General features: G+C 42.8%; 1 protein-coding gene across 2 annotated transcripts in view; it reads left to right on the top strand.

Annotated features, from left to right (window-relative positions):
- FBLN7 (fibulin 7) overlaps nt 1–18,009 on the top strand; it is a 58,482-nt gene that overhangs the window by 5,802 nt on the left and 34,671 nt on the right. Inside the window, exons 2-3 of one of the 2 annotated variants that reach the window (XM_054988616.1) lie at nt 3,485–3,644; nt 9,834–10,004. In XM_054988616.1, coding sequence (XP_054844591.1) covers nt 3,485–3,644; nt 9,834–10,004 — 331 coding nt within the window. The remainder of the gene's footprint in view (nt 1–3,484; nt 3,645–9,833; nt 10,005–18,009) is intronic. The other variant, XM_054988626.1, reaches the window with a different exon arrangement.

The raw sequence follows: 18,009 nt of genomic DNA, 5'->3' as shown, positions 1-18,009 counted from the left end.
TCCCATCAAAATCAACAGAAACAAAAATGCTATTGGGCAATCTCGCTAATTTTGAAATAATAATGCTACCGCATATTTATTATATTGTGGACACCAGAATAACATGATAGCACAAGTGCACAGTAATGAGACAGAGGGGAACCCCTTCCCAAATCCTCTTGCACGAATCCACAGTTCACACCTCCCAGTTCTGAGCACTGACCCACAGCCACTCCAGAGATCAGACAGGCAGAACGTGGTTTGATTTATTTATGAGACTGAAAGCTCTCCCTTTCTCAAAGGCCACACTTCCCGATCTCCAGTCTGTTTCTGGAATGTGCCCATGTCCAAGACATGAATTCCAGCTTATTAAAATATACGTTTATTAATTATTGAGTGTCTCCACAAAACATGAAGCACTCTGTTCAGGTAACCAGCAATAAAACAAGAAATCCTTACTGTTGCTAATACTAAAACCTGTCTATCTAAACTTAAAAGCTAGCTGACTAAGCATCTTTAAGTGGTTTCCATAGTTGCATATCTCACCCATCCATCATATAGTGAGCCATCTCTCATAATCAGTTGATTCAGCATAGAGACATGCTAAGGGTGATAAAATAGCATGCAACTATCCGCATGTAGCATCTTTTGCATATTGCAGCTCATCGAGTGAACTGGGAAGCCATCTACTCAGGCCTCATTGAATCACGCAGCAATGTAGAAACCAATCAGGGTTAAACAGTTAATTGTCATTACAGCTATGAGAAATCTAGGGAGTCAAACACTGAGCCCTCTTGAGAACAATCCCTTCAGGGTCGAATATTTAGGGAATCTAGGAACTGTTCCGCAGGTATTCCCAATCAGCTCTGGTAAACACATCCTCACAACACGTACAACTTGAACCTAAGTTCAACCATTTTCCTCTATAGACTTAGTCTCAGGTTAGCAACTTCAGAGTGAAACACACAGAATAGCTTTTCTGCATAGTGCCCCTGGGTGAGGATACAATCCCTGCAAATTGCATCCAAATTGGATGAAAAGAATGCCCAAAAATGTTGTTAATTGTGAGTTATGGCTGCCATCTTAACCACCATTTTATTTATTCAATTATTTAATATTCCACCTTTCTCACTGAGACTCAAGGCAAATTACACAGTGTAAGTCAATATGATCACCAACTGGGATATTCAATAAACAATACAATAGGATATGCATTGCAAAAAAATTGAAAAGAAGCATAAATTTAAATACAGGAATACAGAAGCATAAATTCCAATACAGGAATACAGAGACGAACCATTAATGAAAACAAACATAATTAATTTGAACATGCCATTTTAAATAACTTGGAAACAACCCAGTAAGAGCATATCTACATCAACAGGCAGTACAGGGTGGTAGAGTCCCTGTCCCTTTACCAAAGCCTCTCTCCAAACCATTTCCTTACACCATAACCCTATTGCCTGCATACAAAAATTCCTCCTGTATAATTCAGTTCTGCAGAAAACCAAGACGGTGGGAGTTTTCCTGGCCTCTTCAGGCATGCCATTCCATAAAATTGGGGCCACCACAAAGAAGGCTTATTGATTTTGCCCTTGTGCGGTTGATTTTGCCCATGTACATCATGGTATCTGCAGACGATCCTGTTCAAATAAATTAAGCTGCAATGGTGGAGTATAAGGGGAGAGGAGGTCCTAAAGATACGAGGGGCCAAGCCATGAAGGACATTGTATGTGATGCTAATATTTTGTATTGTGTCCAGTAACTGATGGATAGTCAATGGACTGACTGCAGAATGGGAGTAATATGCATGCTCTATCTAGCTCTTGACAATCATTGGGCTGCGGTGTTGTTCTGTATTAGCTAGAGTCTCCAAGTTGATTTTGAAGGTAGACCTATCTAGAGTGCTTTATAGTAGTCTAGTTTTGATATTACCATGGTATGAATCTAGGTGTAGGGCTGTGCAACAACAGCAACAAACATCTGAGTAATCTGGGTCTGGGTTTCAGGAACTAAAAAAAATCTGATCCAGGTTAGAGAATCCCAGATTTAACCAGCCATTATTCCAGATGTGGAATAATGTCTGGATGCCTGGAGGGGGGATTTTTTAAGCAATCTCCACAAAATCTGTGAGAAACTTACTCCTGACTTTCTACTAAAGACCCCCCCCCCTATTTTCAGGAGGATTCGACCATGGTCTAATTCTATGGGTCCTAGAACAATCTGCCCCCAGACAAGTTCTATTGTTCCCTATAGAGGAAACATTTCCAAGCCTTTTAAATGCTGTCCACCCCCCCAGCTTGAGATTCTCTGGTTTGACATAACTCCCTTGCAATCATATTGTTTTTGAATCAGAGAATCCCGATGTCAAACCAGAGAATCCCATAGAGAATTCCTTTACTGAAGTGGGAGGTGAGGGTGAGACTTGCTGAGCCACGGAGTTTAAAAGGTGGTCTCTGCAGGCTGCAGCTGGAAGGAACTCTTCTGGAACTCAGGCTGTAAGATGGGGATCCATTCTGCCAGCTGCCTCCTCGCCAGCCTCACTCCACTCTCCTGCAGCAGCACAGAGCTTGGCTCCATTCACACCATTGCCCTTTCACCACTGCTGCTGCTTTGCCTCTGCTGCAGCCTCCTGCAGCAACTACCTATGGGTGGATAATCCTTCCTCAGTGAGTCCAGGTATCCAGGACCAGTCCAGGGTTTGCGCTGGGGAACCAGCATAGCTGAATTATGCTGCGTCAGCATAAATCCAGCTTTTTTGCTGGTTCTCAGACCCAGATCACACACCCTACCCAGATGGTCAGATTGGCCATGTTAAGGTAGGGGACCAACTTCCAGGCGAGTCTGAGTAGGAAGAAATCTTTGTTTGTAGCTGCATATAAAGGGAACAGGTGTTGTATAGTCTATCAATTTCAGGCAACCTTTACATTTCCTCCAGCAGAGCAAATAGTAGCTCTGGAGGAGGGTATCTGAGACTGGGAAAACAGGATGGGGAACAGTCAACCCCTGTGTCACAATCCCCATCTGAACCAAGGCTCACATGGTTGTTAATCAGCAATAAAAACACATTAGCAATGTGTTCATGGGCCTTCTAGCATCTTGTCTGGTTCTTTGGAGGAAATGCAGAATATATAATGAAGACATTGGGATAGTTATACCTAACAAGCACCATACGTGTAGACCATTGATGGGTGCAGATGTTTAAAGAAAAAAATACAGATCCCTAGAAGTCCTTGATTATGATACAATCACATCTGATGGTTTGTTTCTGGGCAAGGCATTGTTTTTTGGAGTCATTATGAAGAATGCCTGTTCTTCTCTAGCTAGTGTCTTCTGATTAGATGTGCTCCAGTTGCCCCCCAACCTCTGCCTTTGCAGGCTGGTGTACTTGCATCACTTTGATTCAGGTTGATGCACTACAGGGATGGTAGTGAAGGCCTCAGCACCAGGACTAGGTTTCAGGGTAACACTAATCTAGTTGCTCTTTTCTTCCCTCCCCTCCCAGAATTGCATGAACAAACAACAACTTCTAGCTGCCATCCGCCAAATGCAGCAATTGCTGAAGGGGCAGGAAACACGATTTGCAGAAGGAATCCGTATCATGAAGCACCGGCTGACAACTCTCCAAAATGCAGTGATGAAAGCCACTCCAGATGTACAAACTGGTAAAAAAAATTCAACGTGTCAGTGCTAACACTGGAAGGGTGTAGGGAGATCAGCTCATACCTAACCCATAAATTGCTCACTCTAAAGCGCCCAGCAGGAGTCTATACATGCTTGGGTTGATTTCAATAGGTGCAAACTGTGGCAACTAGACTGTTGATTGTACTACTTATAAGAAATATAATGTGCCAGGCTTAGGACAACTGCCCTGGCAGCCTATTCCCTCCTGATTCAATTCAAAGTGCTGGCCATAACATTTAAAACATCAAATGGATCAGGACTAGGGTACGAAAAGGATCATCTGCTCCCATATGTCTTCATAGCTTCAGTCCTTTGTCTCAGGTGAGATAGTCTGTCACAAGAAGTAAAGTCTTCCTAGGGCCAATGTTATGATATTTATGTTGTGCTGGAGTTCACCCGACCTGACTTGTAAGCAGTCAGTCACACATCACGCTAATCTCCTTATTTTTTTACTTCATTTATAATCCGCTGTTAATGCTGGAAATGATGTCACAGCATCAGCATGATGCTGGTTCTCCCCTCTCCTTCCCAAAATTTGGTCCCACTGCTCCACTTCACTATAGCAGGAGGCCTGTCCACCTTGACTGGGAGCTATCATAGAAAAGCTCCATCAAAGTAGATGCCATGACCATGTGTTGATAAACAAAGGGAATGGAGCCCGTCCCTGAAACAGAAGTATGAACCAATTCTGAATGCCTGGAACTTCAAGAGAACGAACTTATCCTTACTTTAACAACTTAGGGCTAAATGAGAATAGGGTCAGAGGATCTGTGGTTGTGTCGCTTTTCATTTTAATACTTGCTCAGAGTTGCTGTGTAAATAGGCAAGCGTGCCTTTATTAAAACCTTTTATAATTTGGAGTCTGCTAGTCTGTTCTCTGAAATAATTCCATGCCCAGTTTGAACACCCTTACCAAGGAGAATCAAGGGACTTGGAGCACAGGGTGATCCCTCCATCCCTGCGTGTGTATATGCATCTGTTAATCCCTTCAGCAGCTAGAATGAAAGAGCCAAATGGGAGAAACAATCAGAGGGCAGAACCTGGTTAAAATGAAGTAAGGCACTGGCCCTTTAAGTGACCCAGAGAGGACAGAGGAGGGAGCAGAGAAAGCCAGGCTAGATGGGGGATTCAGGAAGTCTGAGTAGGCTCAATTCTTCCACAGAGCTTGTGTGAGCCTTTATGCTATACAAACATTAAAGGCAAGGTGGGCCTTTAAAAAAAAATACTGTAGTAGCAGGGATTTTGATAATCCAGATCTGAGAGAGAGACTTTTAGGTTCACCTTTTGTTCTCAGCCAATAGACAAATATCACTAAAAACCAGGGCTTTTTTTCAGCTGGAATGCGGTGGAATGGAGTTCCAGCAACTCTTGAAAATGCCCTCTGTGCCGCTCCAGCAATCTAAATTCCCCTCTGTCTGGAGATCAGGGGACGGGGCCACCAGCCATGTGACCATTTTTGCCGAGGGCAATTTAAACTTTAAAAAACTCCCCCCTTGTTCCAGATGACCCAAAGTGATGTCATTGTGTGGTCCTGTGCTGGCAACCCACTGAGTTCTACCACCTCTTTTCCCAGAAAAAAAGCCCTGCTAAAACGTATTTTAAAATTAAGCTGTTGGCCCACAGTTAGGTGTAGTGGTTAAGAGCGGCACAACTCTAATCTGGAGAGCTGGGTTTCATTCCCCACTTCTCCGCTTGAAGCCAGCTGGGTGATTTTTGGTCAGTCACAGCTCTTTGAGAGCTGTCTGAGCCCTACCTACCTCTCAGGGTGATTGTTGTGAGGATAATAACACGCTTTCTAAATGGCTCTGAGTGGGTGTTAAATTGTCCTGGAGGGCAGTATGTGAACTGAATGTTGTTGTTGTTGTTACAGAAGATTGCAGAGGGAGGGCGCTCTAGGTAGGGATGCCCTTGAAGTATCTACAATAGCTTCAGTTGATACAGAAAGTTGCAGCCAGAATGCTCAGTGGAGTGGCTCATAGGGACAATATCACTCCTTTCTTGTCCATCTGCATTGGCTCCCACTTTGCTTCCAGTCCCAATTCAGACTGCTGGCATTGACCTTTAAAGCCCTAGATGGCTTGGGGTCAGCACACCTTAAAGAACCTACCTGTTCACACCGGTCATATTTAAAGGCCCTGCTTTGGATGCCCCTGCCATATGAGGCTTGATAGGTGGCAACCTGAGAAAAGACTTTCTAAATTGTGGTGCCAAAACTTTAGACCTCCCTGTTCAGGGAGATTCATCTGCCCCCTCTATTGCTGTCTTCCAGCAGTGGGTGAAAACTTTTGTTTTGTCTGGCATACTTCAAATAAATCTTATTGTTTCTCCTTACTATTTCACTTTGTGTTGTGTGCTTGTGTGTGTGTTTATTGAAATTTTTATGCTATTTTAAATGTTGCTTTGAATTTAAATTGTTTTAAAATGTTGTTTTAAATTGTTAGTGTTTTAATGTTCACTGACTCAGGGGCCCTATTTTGAATAGAAAGGTGGTATACAAATGTTTTAAATATAAATTTGGAATCCCACTCCTCCAGGACCCTCTAAAATCTCAGGGGCTTAAACAGGTTTTGAACAAGAGAATAGGATCTGCTCCATTTCAAGAACATGGAGGATTTTCTAAACAATAACTGCGCTTTCTTTTCTCTATATTTTAAAAATGGAGGATGATTTTGCAGCCCCCCAAAAGGGCAGTGTCTCACTAAGTAGCTCTAATTTTATACTCCCATAATTTTAAAAAAAATCTCAGAGAGACTTTGTAAATACACATTAGCAACAACACTGACAGCCTCCAGGAAGGACTATTATCTTAGACAGGTAAGACACCTGTACAAGAATAATTTTCAACATAGGCATAGAATGCCTTCAGTATGGAATCTGAATAAATTAGTTCTGTTGAATTCCTCAGACTGTTCATCTAAAAAAAGCACATGGCTCTCATTCAGTTGCATACTCAAGATATAGCTGCTTATGGGATTAGTAAAACAAGCCACGCAGGCAGACAAAAAGAAATGAGGTGTGCTGAACACACTGAGGTCTTTTCACACAACTGTCTCACTATGAGCTATTAATTTCATATGTTTACACAGAAGATCTCTATCCAGCCGTTCTGCTACTGAACTAGCACAAGGCACAGTTTACAGCAAAAATTAAAATGGGATCTGACAACAGTGCCAAAAAATCACAAAGATGTAAAACAAAAACCAGCAAGCAAACAGCAGTGAAAAACATTGTCAGGGAGCAAAAATACCAAATGTTCCCAAGAATATCATGGTTTTGGTAAATCTCTGGAAAGTCAAAAAAAGCAGTATACAAACAATTGAAGGGGTAGGCAATTCCATAGTCTGATGGCCACACCTGGAAAAGCCTCAGTAGCCACTCAAAACCTCAGCCTCAGAAAGATAGGCATACTTGTATTTCATTTAGTTCAATCAGATAAGCTGCTGCGAACTAGAAGTGTAATCCTAAACATGGCCATACCTTTTTAAGCCCATAGACTTCAACAGTCTTAGAAGAGTGTAATTCTGTTTAGGATTTATACTGTAATTTCAATTGGGCTTAAGCATGACTAACATGTTTTGGACTGGTGCTTTGTTACACTTGGCACTCATAAGGGATTCAGCTGGTTGTAACAAGCCTTGGCAAACACAAGTTTCCCAGAACTTGTCAAAATATGCTGGTGGATGTACAACCTGCTTGCCAGTGAACTTCCATGCACAAGTCCAAGAATTAGTGGATTTGGGAAACAGAATTTTTACAAGGGGGGTACCCACAAGGACTTGCAGGGAGCATCTCATGTTCCCCATCTGCACCATGTCCCCTTTCCCTTCCCTGCCCCCCCATAGCCTCTCCCATTTCCCCGCTTCCTTTTCTCCTTTCCGCCCATCTTTGTCTTTCCCCGTTTCCCCCTTTCCCCCTGTCATTTTCTGGCTCTGCCAGAAAGGCCTAGCAAGGTCTCAAAAGCCTATTAGCAGTGGGAGTAAGCTTGCCTACAATTCCCAGGAGCCCCTGGGCCATTTTGGCACCCTTTTTGGCCAATCAGAACACAGGGAGATGGTGCTATGTAAGTCTGGGAGAGAAAAAGCCTGCGTTCTTTCTCCCAGGGAGCAGGCCAGAGGAGGTTTCTGCTAGGGAGAGAGGCCCTCATCCAGGTAGGGTGAGAAGACAGGCCTGGCAGACAGAGGGGCAGTGAGTTCAGTCACGCTAGGGCCTTTTGTTTATTTTGCTTTTCAACCATCTATTGTTGCTAATGCACCTTGCTTCTTGTTTGCGTGTTTGTTTGATACTAACTGACCTTATAAATAAACTTTTGTTTGTTGTTACTCTGCTGGGTCCTCACGCCTGTTTATTGGCCAAGCTACGGAGGTCAGAAGGGTTAGGAGGGTACTCTGGGCCTACCCAAGGGATCCTAAATCCCAGAGTGGTGGCAGCGTAAGGTGGCTCACCCCACCTGAGGCATGACACCCCCCATGCAGCCTCTCCCCTATGGCCCAGTTGCATTGGGTGACTGAGCTGGGCTTCGTTGCATGGTAAGGAACCTGCAAGGAATTGCAGGGGGGGTCTTCACTTTACCCTGTATCCCTTTCCACATACTATTTCCCCTTTCCCTCTTTCTGGCAGCCCCCATATGCTCACCTTTCCCTAGGTCCTTCTCTCCTTCGCATTCATTGCACAACTTACCTTTTATCCACCCTTCATCTATATTTATTAATTTATATCATTTATATACTGCCTTTCTCCACAACAAGGACCAAAAGCAGCTTTCATCATGCTTCTTGCCTCTATATTATCCTGAAAACAACCCTGAGAGGTAATTAGGCTGAGAGTGTGTGACTGGATCAAAGGCAGCCAGTGAGCTTCCAAAGCAGATGCTAATTTGAACTTGGGTCTCCCACATCCTACTCTGAAACTCTAACCACTACACTACACTACACTGGCTAGGGGTGTGGGGGGGGGCTGCTGTTAAGCAGTAGCAAACAGCAAGGCTTGGGTGAGTCATGCCAGTCTTGTGGTATTAAGTCATGCTGTGGGTGTTTCTGGGCCTGTTCCCAATGAGTCCTCCCTCAAAGGCCAAAACTGCCCTGGAAAGTGCCCTGTCCCCTCCTCTCAAGCCTAGAATACTGACCTAACTGTTACTTCGTTGGCCTAGCCAGGTCCCCTGGTGGGAATGGGATCCCCTGCTCTCATCCTCTAACCCCCACCACCACTCACCTGGTTGGTGGGAGTGAAAGGCAGAGGAACAGACCTCTCAGGTGCGGTCCTGGTATGGCGTTATGATGTCACTCCTGAAAGTAATGTCATTGTGCCTTGCTGGGAGTGCGCACACACTTTGAATGCACGTGAGGAGGAAAAAAAGGTGAGTGCCTGGCAACCCTAAGCAACAGCCACTGAGGGCATCTGGTTAAAGCTACAGGATCTTTATTTTTATTATTTTGGTGGGGAGGGGGTTAACTCTCAATGTATTTTTTTAGATTTCAAATCGGGGGGCATTTTTCAGGTGTGTGGGAAGATTCATGACTACAGTGTCCAGATTTAAGTATCCACAGATCAGGGCCAGTTCAGTATTAGTATACAAGACATTTGGAATTTAAGACATTATCTTAAATTCTTCCATCTTTTCAGGGTATAAGCTTTCAAGGGGCAGAGGTCTCTTCAAACAATTCTCATGTCTGAAGAAGGGATCTCTGACCCTTGAATGCTCATACCCTGAAAATCTTGTTGGTCTCTAACTCAAATCCTGCTCTTCTACTGTAGAGCAGTAGAAGATCAGTAAAACTGATCTTGTGAGTCAGCAATAGGGAGAAATCATACAGCTCTACAAAATGAGTGATGTGTTCTATGTGTCCATAAATCCTTATATTTCTAAAAGTGCTAATAGTACAAATAACAATCTGAGGATCATATATAAAGGGGAATACATTTGGAGCAGCTACTAAGAAAACGAGATTTTGTACATACTAATGTGGTCTGTTTTCAGAAGGATTATTTTGAGTGGGCCTTTGATACCTACTTTTCTCTCCCTTTTTTGGAGGGGTCACTGTTATTTCATGGTACGGCAAGCAAGCATGTTCAGTCAGCAGCCACTATGTATGTAGTAATCTATATCACATGAGAATAATGTGTACATTTTTGCCTGGGAGCTGCTAACCATGTATACCCAACAATATCTGTAGTGTTCTGCCCTGCACAAGAAGACCCTCCAAATGGCAAAAGATTTGGCAGTAAGAACATGGTTGACCATGAAGTCCATTTCACCTGTGATGATGGATTTCAGCTTGTTGGTTCCAGCTCTCGAATGTGTCAGCTAAATGGCAGCTGGACTGGAGAATTTCCTCAATGCAAAGGTAATCTGTTCTTCTGTTTCTTTGTCCTAGATGCCTTCTATCATGTTACCAAACAAGTCTGTACATGGCATGGTTAGAAAACTACCAACAAGGCAGTGACGCTTGTGTAAAACATTTACACAAATGTTTAATATGTAGGGTTATTGTGCAAGAATAACTTAATAAAATTGTGAGGGGCCCCCCAACACATTACTTCTTGTTCAGTTTGGTGTAGTGGTTAAGAGTGCGGGACTCTAATCGGGAGAGCTGGGTTTGATTCCCCACTCCTCCCCTTGAGGCCAGCTGGGTGATGTTGGGTCAGTCACAGCTCTCTGGAGCTCTCTCAGCCCCACCCACCTCACAGGGTGTTTGTTGTGGGGATAATAATAACATACTTTGTAAACTGTTCTGAGTGGGCATTGTTATCCTGAAGGACGGTATATAAATTGAATTATTATTATGTTGTTGTTATCATATATCAAGCAAGTTTTTGCCCCTCTTCAGCTTATGAAAATAGTTAATAGCACAAAAATGACAGCCTTCTTCAGAGGATACATGAAAGGATCTTGAACCTTTGTGAGGTCATACATAGTGGAGGCAAGGTCAGCTCAATCCAGCTGGCAGTGTAGGCAGTACAGTACATGGGGAATCAAATTTCAGAAGAAACCAACTGTGACAGAGAGGTGAAGTTTCCACCCTCTTTTCTCCCTGGTCAGAGTGGACCAACCAGATTCAAAAGGTGAATGGATCTCTGAAGGGGAGCTGTTTAACTGTCAACCACCAATGGGGAAAAAAGATAGTTGGGTTTGGAAGTTAGAAGAGATAGAACCTATCATGATCTAGGCAGGGAGTCCACCGGGGACTGTAGTGATTCTTTCTGATAGGTAGGTGTTTGTATGCTGTTCCCCAGGTAAAAATAATGGGAAATGCCAAGCTGTCTAGTTACTATTGTTACATTTTTTAAAAAAATACTGAATTAAATAAACATTGTGACTCCTTAAAAAAAGCACCTCTTGCTCCAGCACAGCGTCAACTAGTAGGCTGAAGCAGGAAGAAATTACAAGTTTGCTTACCATGTGAATATACTTGTTTGATTTGTTATTTCTGACTCCTGTATGATCCTTCATCCAGAGTTTCCCACTATACTCTCTGTATGATCCAAGGGAAAATGTACAGGATTCATGAATCCGATGCGTCAAAGTAGACACTTCACCTCAGAAATCCCCTTTACCTCACACACTTACATTGCAGAAAACTGTGGTGATAATGAATAAAAAATTTAAAATTAAAAAAAAACCTGTGAAACTGGTATTAAATATGGGGAAAGTATGAATATAGAGTTGCCAGGTTCCGTTACCCTTCTGACAGGAGGGGAGGAACCCAGCTCTTACCTTCCTTGTGCTTCCTAGATGCTTGTGCATGTGCAAATTGCGCAGTCCCACACTGGCAGAATGATGTCACTTCCAAGAAGTGACATCATCATGCAAGTGTGGGGAGTACGCACACACGCTTCACAGTGGGCCAATTGGGGCCTCAAATGGGTCCGATTCGGCCAGTTTGGTGCCCAAATTGGCCCACTGTAAAGCACGGGAGTGCTCTCAGAGCACTGTGATGACATCAGTGATATTGTTGCACTGGCCCCAGGTGCATGCCCAGGAGGCCTGATTCCTAACTTTCCCCCCACCAGCCAGGTGAATGGTGGCAGGGGGGGGAGTGGGAGCGGGGGATCCCCTGTCCCCACCTATATGGGTAGTGAGTTGGTGTACAAGTCCCCAGCCTAAGGGACTTGTTAAGGGCAAAAAGAGCAACAAAATTCCATAACAAAAGAAGGGCCAGTCTATTACAAAAATCCTCAGAGGAGAACACAGTTGTCCACTTGCCCCAATATTTTTGGACAACAGAGGGTAGATCTGTCTTACATTCCATAATACCTGATTGCAGCCCCTTCACGTCGCTCTGTTTGCTCTTTAAGCTCTCATGATCTTGGGCAAGCAGTCCTCTATTCCCTTTATTTCTTTTCCATTTATTCCTGGTGGGGTAGATAAGAAGAGTTTTTCTTGAATAGAGACAAAGGATGGGGATAGCTTATCAGGGTGAGTGAACTTCTAGGAACTTCCATCATCCAACTTTTTGGATGCATTAGGCATTCATAGATAGACTTGATGGGTATCTAGAAAACAGAGTTTCACATTGCAGAAGAGCCATTAAGGAATAAGGATGCCTCTCTATGTGCATAGCTCACAGAGATATGGGATTGTAAAAATGGAACATTCTGAGTTATAGAAATCATGATGAAAATAAGGATAGAAATAATATCTAAGGAATGTGTGGCCCTAGCCTAAATGCTTTGCAGACTCACATAATAGCAAGAAATCAATATCCTTTCATACAAATTATTTTACCCCTAAAGGTGATTCCACCACTCTTCTACCACCTATTTAAAGTAGTAAAAGAGTGCTTGGTGCAATCGGTGCGGTTGATCTTGAAGCAGAGGAGCAATTATTTCAAACCATTCAAACCAGATTTCAAGATACGATCTTGTATATGAACCACAAGTGTTATATGCCCCTAATATTGCAGATTATTTCAGATCTATGCCACTGTTATTCATAGTGGTTAAGGCTGAAGAGCCAGGCATAAATCTCATCCCAAAATTGTTTTTCTAATAATGAATGCCAGCATCTGAAAATGGCATGGCACAAACATAGTAATTACTCTAATATGCTTATCTGGAAACATGCCCTTTTGTCAATGTGTAGTTGATCTAGTTTGGCAAACAAGGAAATTATACGTAATTATCCTATTAAAAATTATTTACTTGGCAGACGTCTGTTCCATGATGATGAACAGGCTTTGGATTCATAGATATATTTTAAATGTAAAAACAGCCATTGCATTAATATGTGGTAGCAAGAAGATGAGTGATGTGGCAGAAAATAGCAAAGCCTAGTCTGATCACATTACAGGATTTCCCCACATTTACAATACTGTTGTGAGTCTAGAGAAAGTCACAGACTTTGACAAAAGGATATTAATATTTCCTGATGGCTGTGGGTGTTTAACAAGAGTTGATCGTTTGGAGATGGTATCTGAAAAGTTCTGATGAAGTACTCAGTGATGGTTACCCTTCCCAGCCATACGTGTGTGTGTGTGTGTGTGAGAGAGAGAGAGAGAGATCGATCAGGTTGCCAACTTCCAGATAGTTGCTGGAGATATCCCAGAATTACACCTGATCTACAGGTGACGGAGATCATTTCCTCAGGAGAAAATGGCAGGGCCCAAGCATTATTTTCAGACCAAGTACAGACTTGAAAAGTGCATCCCCCCCCCCACACCAATACCATAGTCCCTCATCCCAAGCATACAATCTGATGAACAGTGAAAACAGTTTGTTATGAAATTACTGTTACATGTTCTACATTTCTGAAAAATGCCCACATTTGCTACTTTTGTTTAATAAGAACACCCAGCTGGAGAGTCCTACGAGTTTGCTAACTATTTTGTAACTTTTTGGTCCCTAAAAATGGATTATCCTGTCATTTAAAAAAAAATTCTAATGGACCAATTAACTTAGGCCAATTAACTTAAAGTTTTGTTTTCCTGGCCTTTTTCATTGCAAAATCATGAACTAGCCCCCCAAGTCCATCTCTCTTGCACGTTCACACTCAGTAGACAAGATGGCTACGTGGCTTAACTGTTTTTGACCCACTATAGAACACTTACAGTTCTGATGAGTGCCAGCTTGTTGAAACAAGTCACTGGCAGTGCAAAGAATTTGTAGAACTATGCAAACTTCACTGAAAATTAGTTGTCACAGACTCCGTCTGTATATCGAAATCATTTTTATCTTGATTTTGTTCATTTGTTTTCTTAGTTACTGTATTGTTACCTGACTGCATAAAAGATTTGTCTAGTTTGAAAAACTGGAGCAGAGATTGTTTTCCTTTAGTTTCTTTTTATTCCCTTTCTTTTACCTCCTTCCATTTCTAGCTGCCTGATTTGTATTCATAGCCACCACCAGACTTGGCAGTATGGAGTATGTGCATTTGTGACTCTGAGTGAATTAGACACTTTACTCACATATATTTTGGGCCTGCAGATCCCACCAGAAACAGCAGCAGTACTTGCTCCCACTTTCTTACAGTGCCTTGTTTTTCCCTTCCCACGAGGTGACACACTCTCCTGTCTATGCAAAAAAACCTCTGGGATTGGTAGTTCTTGATATGATAGACCAGCGTTTCTCAATCTATTTTCCACAGAGGAACCCCTAAATTAATTTTTCAAATCCCAAGGAACCCTTACCTATGAACACATTTACAGGCCAGATACATAGGTACAAGGAAATAAGTTTCTATGAATAGCCTGAGGTTCTATACTTATCAATTTTCCCCCCTGATAGTAATGGGGATTGCAGTCTGGGCCATTCTAGATCTCCAGGCCCCAGTAAAGTGTACCCTTCCCTCCCATGGTGGAGGGGGGGCAGCCCTGTGCTGCTTTGCTTCCACCTTTGTTCTAGCTGTGTATTTGTAAATAAAGCAAATATTACAAAGACATAAGACTCCAGTGTGAGCAACCCAAAGTAGTGTGGCTTCTGGAATTTCTCACTGCTCATGGCCTGGGAATTGTGTATTACTAACAAGCAATTTTTTTTGAGTGTTCAAAAAGCTGTAAATAGCTTCCTGCAACAATTCAGCACTCTGGGGGTTGTTTGCAGGACAGTTGGTCCGTGCCAGAGACGTAGAACTGGTAGGAAATTTCCCTGATGGCCCAATAAGTATGGATGGAGTTCCACTGTTCCCTGACTCAGACTCAGAGGTATTTGGCAGAATACTTGACAGCTAGGTGTCAAATCCTTGAAGCTTACATGATTTGCCCCAGCAGGTGAAATAGCTTTTGATTAGCTAAGATCCTCACAAACTGGCCTCCCTTACAGCTAACTAGAAATGGGATAGTCATTCATTATAATACTTACGGCAATGACACAAATAAAAGTGTATTTTTCAGTTTTGCATTCTTTAATGTGAGTTTTCCATTGAGTGGAATGTACAGTTTTTAAATAGCTTACTGTTAACTGTTGTCTATTAACAATCACACAAGAATGTTATGACTACCTAGAAGGCCCTAGATTCAGTCTTTGACACATCCATTTCAAAGGATCTCAGGGCTGGAACCACTCACTGTTCAAAACAGATAGGCTATAGGTGGACCAATGAGCTGAAGAAGCTCCTATGTCTTATACACGTGACACAAAAAGCAGGAGAAAATCTTAAAGGTATGTCAGGGATTAAAAGAACAGAAATGGAAGACACAAGTAATACCAGTATCCAGCCATGATGGTCAGGAGATCTCTAAAGCTCATCATGATGTTCATTCTCCTCAGAAATATTAATAGGCCATGGACTCTACTAGGTTTTAATTCTATAAAGAGTGAAATTGTCTCCTTGCCTTCCACAAGTTGTTGAACACGTTATTAAAGAATTCAGAAGTTTTGGATATAACCAGGGCTTTTTTTCAGCAGGAACGCAGTGGAACGGAGTTCTGGAACCTCTTGAAAATGGTCAAATGGCCTCCGTGCGGAGGGCAATCTAAACTCCCCTCTGTCTGGAGATCAGGGGGCAGGGCCACCAGCCATGTGACCATTTTCGTCGAGGGCAACCTACTGAGTTCCACCACCTCTTTTCCCAGAAAAAAACAGAGGTGGAAAATAAGCAGGTATGGGCTGGTACAGAGAACTAGAAAGAAGATGGCCACAACAGTATCTTCCATATTTTGCTCCAAGCACCTCAAGGAGGAGTAAGAGACTTACGTTACTTTCAGTCCTACCTACAAAACAAAATTAATTAATCCTTCCCCTTGAGGGGCCAGCCAGCATTGACGTTCTATGATACAACTAGTCTTTCCCTGGAAATTTCCTCTGTCAGAGAACAGATACCCCTCCGGGATGGTCCATTGTGGGGAAGGAACAGTTCTAGGGCTCAGCCTATTTAAAACCACTGATGAGGGTCAATCGTCTTGCTAGAGACTTCAAGGCTTAGCAAGTATTTGGCACAAGAACTGCCAATACTTGAATCAAACATGCTGGTGTGACCCCAGTCCCACTGTTACCCACATCAAACCTCCCTTCTCAGGTTCTGGGCTACAGAGGCAGTTTAGGGCAGTCACAATACGCCATGTGTCGAGACCCTAATTATCAGCCAGAGAGCCCTGACCTAAATTGAGACAGGCAGCCAGTTCCCCACACCCAGCTGAAGGCTCAGGGCTATTGGAGTCAGGGAACTCAGTATTTCCCATATATGCTGCCACCATTTAATTCCTCAGAACTGTTGCTCGTGACCAGATAGGATTGTGTGAGTTTGTGTTTGGTTTTCCCTAAGCCAGCAACTTCCAGCCAGCCAAGGTTAAAAAAGAAAGAAGAAAAACTTTTATTAACTAGATGAACAACATAGGAGTGAATGATTCAAACACTTGGATATATTGTTATTAAGATATGGATTTATAATCCCACACTCTTCTTGCAGAGGATGATTACGATATAATACAATTACAATATAACAGATGTCTGCAGCCAACTAGCTCTGCTGCCTCTCTTCAGCAACCTAAAATCCATCTCTCTCTCTCTCTAACCATTTTAAGGGATCTCAACTGTCACTAGCCCCAACAGTCTGTTAGCACTCATTGGTGGTTTGTTGTTGAGAGAGGCAGAACTTAACTTGTCCTTCACAGTTGGTAAATGGGTAGAGCCCATAGAGTGGAGCCCAGAGCATGTCAGCTGGTGTGGACAAGAGTGTGTGGGTCAGTTGTTTGAAAGATTTGATGGCCCTGCTGCCCATTACAAAAGCTGCCTCTCCATCTAAGATGTAGAGCTTAAAAATGGCTCAGGGGGAAATGCCCCTTGCTTTACTGGCAGCTGAACTGGCCTGGCCAATTTTTATTCTGCACGTTAATTAACATGTTAGGACAGACAAAGAGGTTAGTCTTTTATAGACTGTGGTGATGGAAAGTTAGCTTCTATGAGTAACATTGGTCTAGATTGTTCATTTCTCTTGTTTCCCACATCCCATTACCCCTTTAATTTTAATCCCATTAAAAGATTAAAGATTTGTATCACTGGCTTCAAATACTATAGGTTATGAGGTACTAAGGTAAGCAGGTTAATTTTTTAGCATCCCACACTCAAAACACTGGAAACACTGTGCCTATTTTAATTCTTCTCATATATCCTGAAGAGCTCTGGGTTTGCGGTGGGCACTTTTGAGGGATTTGCCAGGAAGTGAAGGCCAGACTGGCAGTGTTAAATAGGTAGTCTAGTTGAGAGAAATAACTTTAAGGGAGACAAGTGAGAGGAGGTAACTGGGATTCTCCACCTATGTTTACGGGGATTATTCCCCTAGGGAACTCTCAAATAAGCCAGACAGATGTTCAACCCAAAAGGGTTTTTTTAATTAAAGAGAAATAAAAAGGCAAACATACAGAAATCATGTAGCACATATGCAAGGCTAATGGAGAAAATCAGGGAGGAACGGGGGAGAAAACAGCTTCAGGGAAAATGGTAGTTACTATTCTTGAAGACAGGGGTCCATGGAGACGGCAGCAAAATAACCAGCGTTTCATAAGAAGAAGAAGAGAAGAGGTTTAATGGATTGGGGGGGGGGGGTTGGTGGATCCAGAATACACACACACTGACTGGTGGCTAGGGAGTCCAGATAAAGGGCAAAATGCTCCCTGAGGCAAGCTGACATCTTTGCCCCAAAATAATAACTTGATGGGTTGTCTGGAAGTTGGACAATAAGTTGGGAGAGGTTTGATAGATCCTATCTGAGGTGGACTATAGGTGGAAAAGTGCTTGATGACCCTGTAAGCACTGGATGGGAAAAGCTACCAGCTTGATTAGGCTAAGTGGGTACAGGGAAGTGAGATTGGGCGCTGACAAGCTAAGTCAGGAGTTTCTTGGGAGACCTCATTGTCCTAAGTTATGCATCTCTCTCTGGGGCATGGAAGGGCATCAGTCAGTCAGCTGTTCTGAGTC

This window comes from Eublepharis macularius, chromosome 1 (genome assembly GCF_028583425.1).
Source record: "Eublepharis macularius isolate TG4126 chromosome 1, MPM_Emac_v1.0, whole genome shotgun sequence".
NCBI classification, from domain to species: domain Eukaryota; kingdom Metazoa; phylum Chordata; class Lepidosauria; order Squamata; family Eublepharidae; genus Eublepharis; species Eublepharis macularius.
This window is presented reverse-complemented; position numbering and strand designations above follow the sequence as displayed.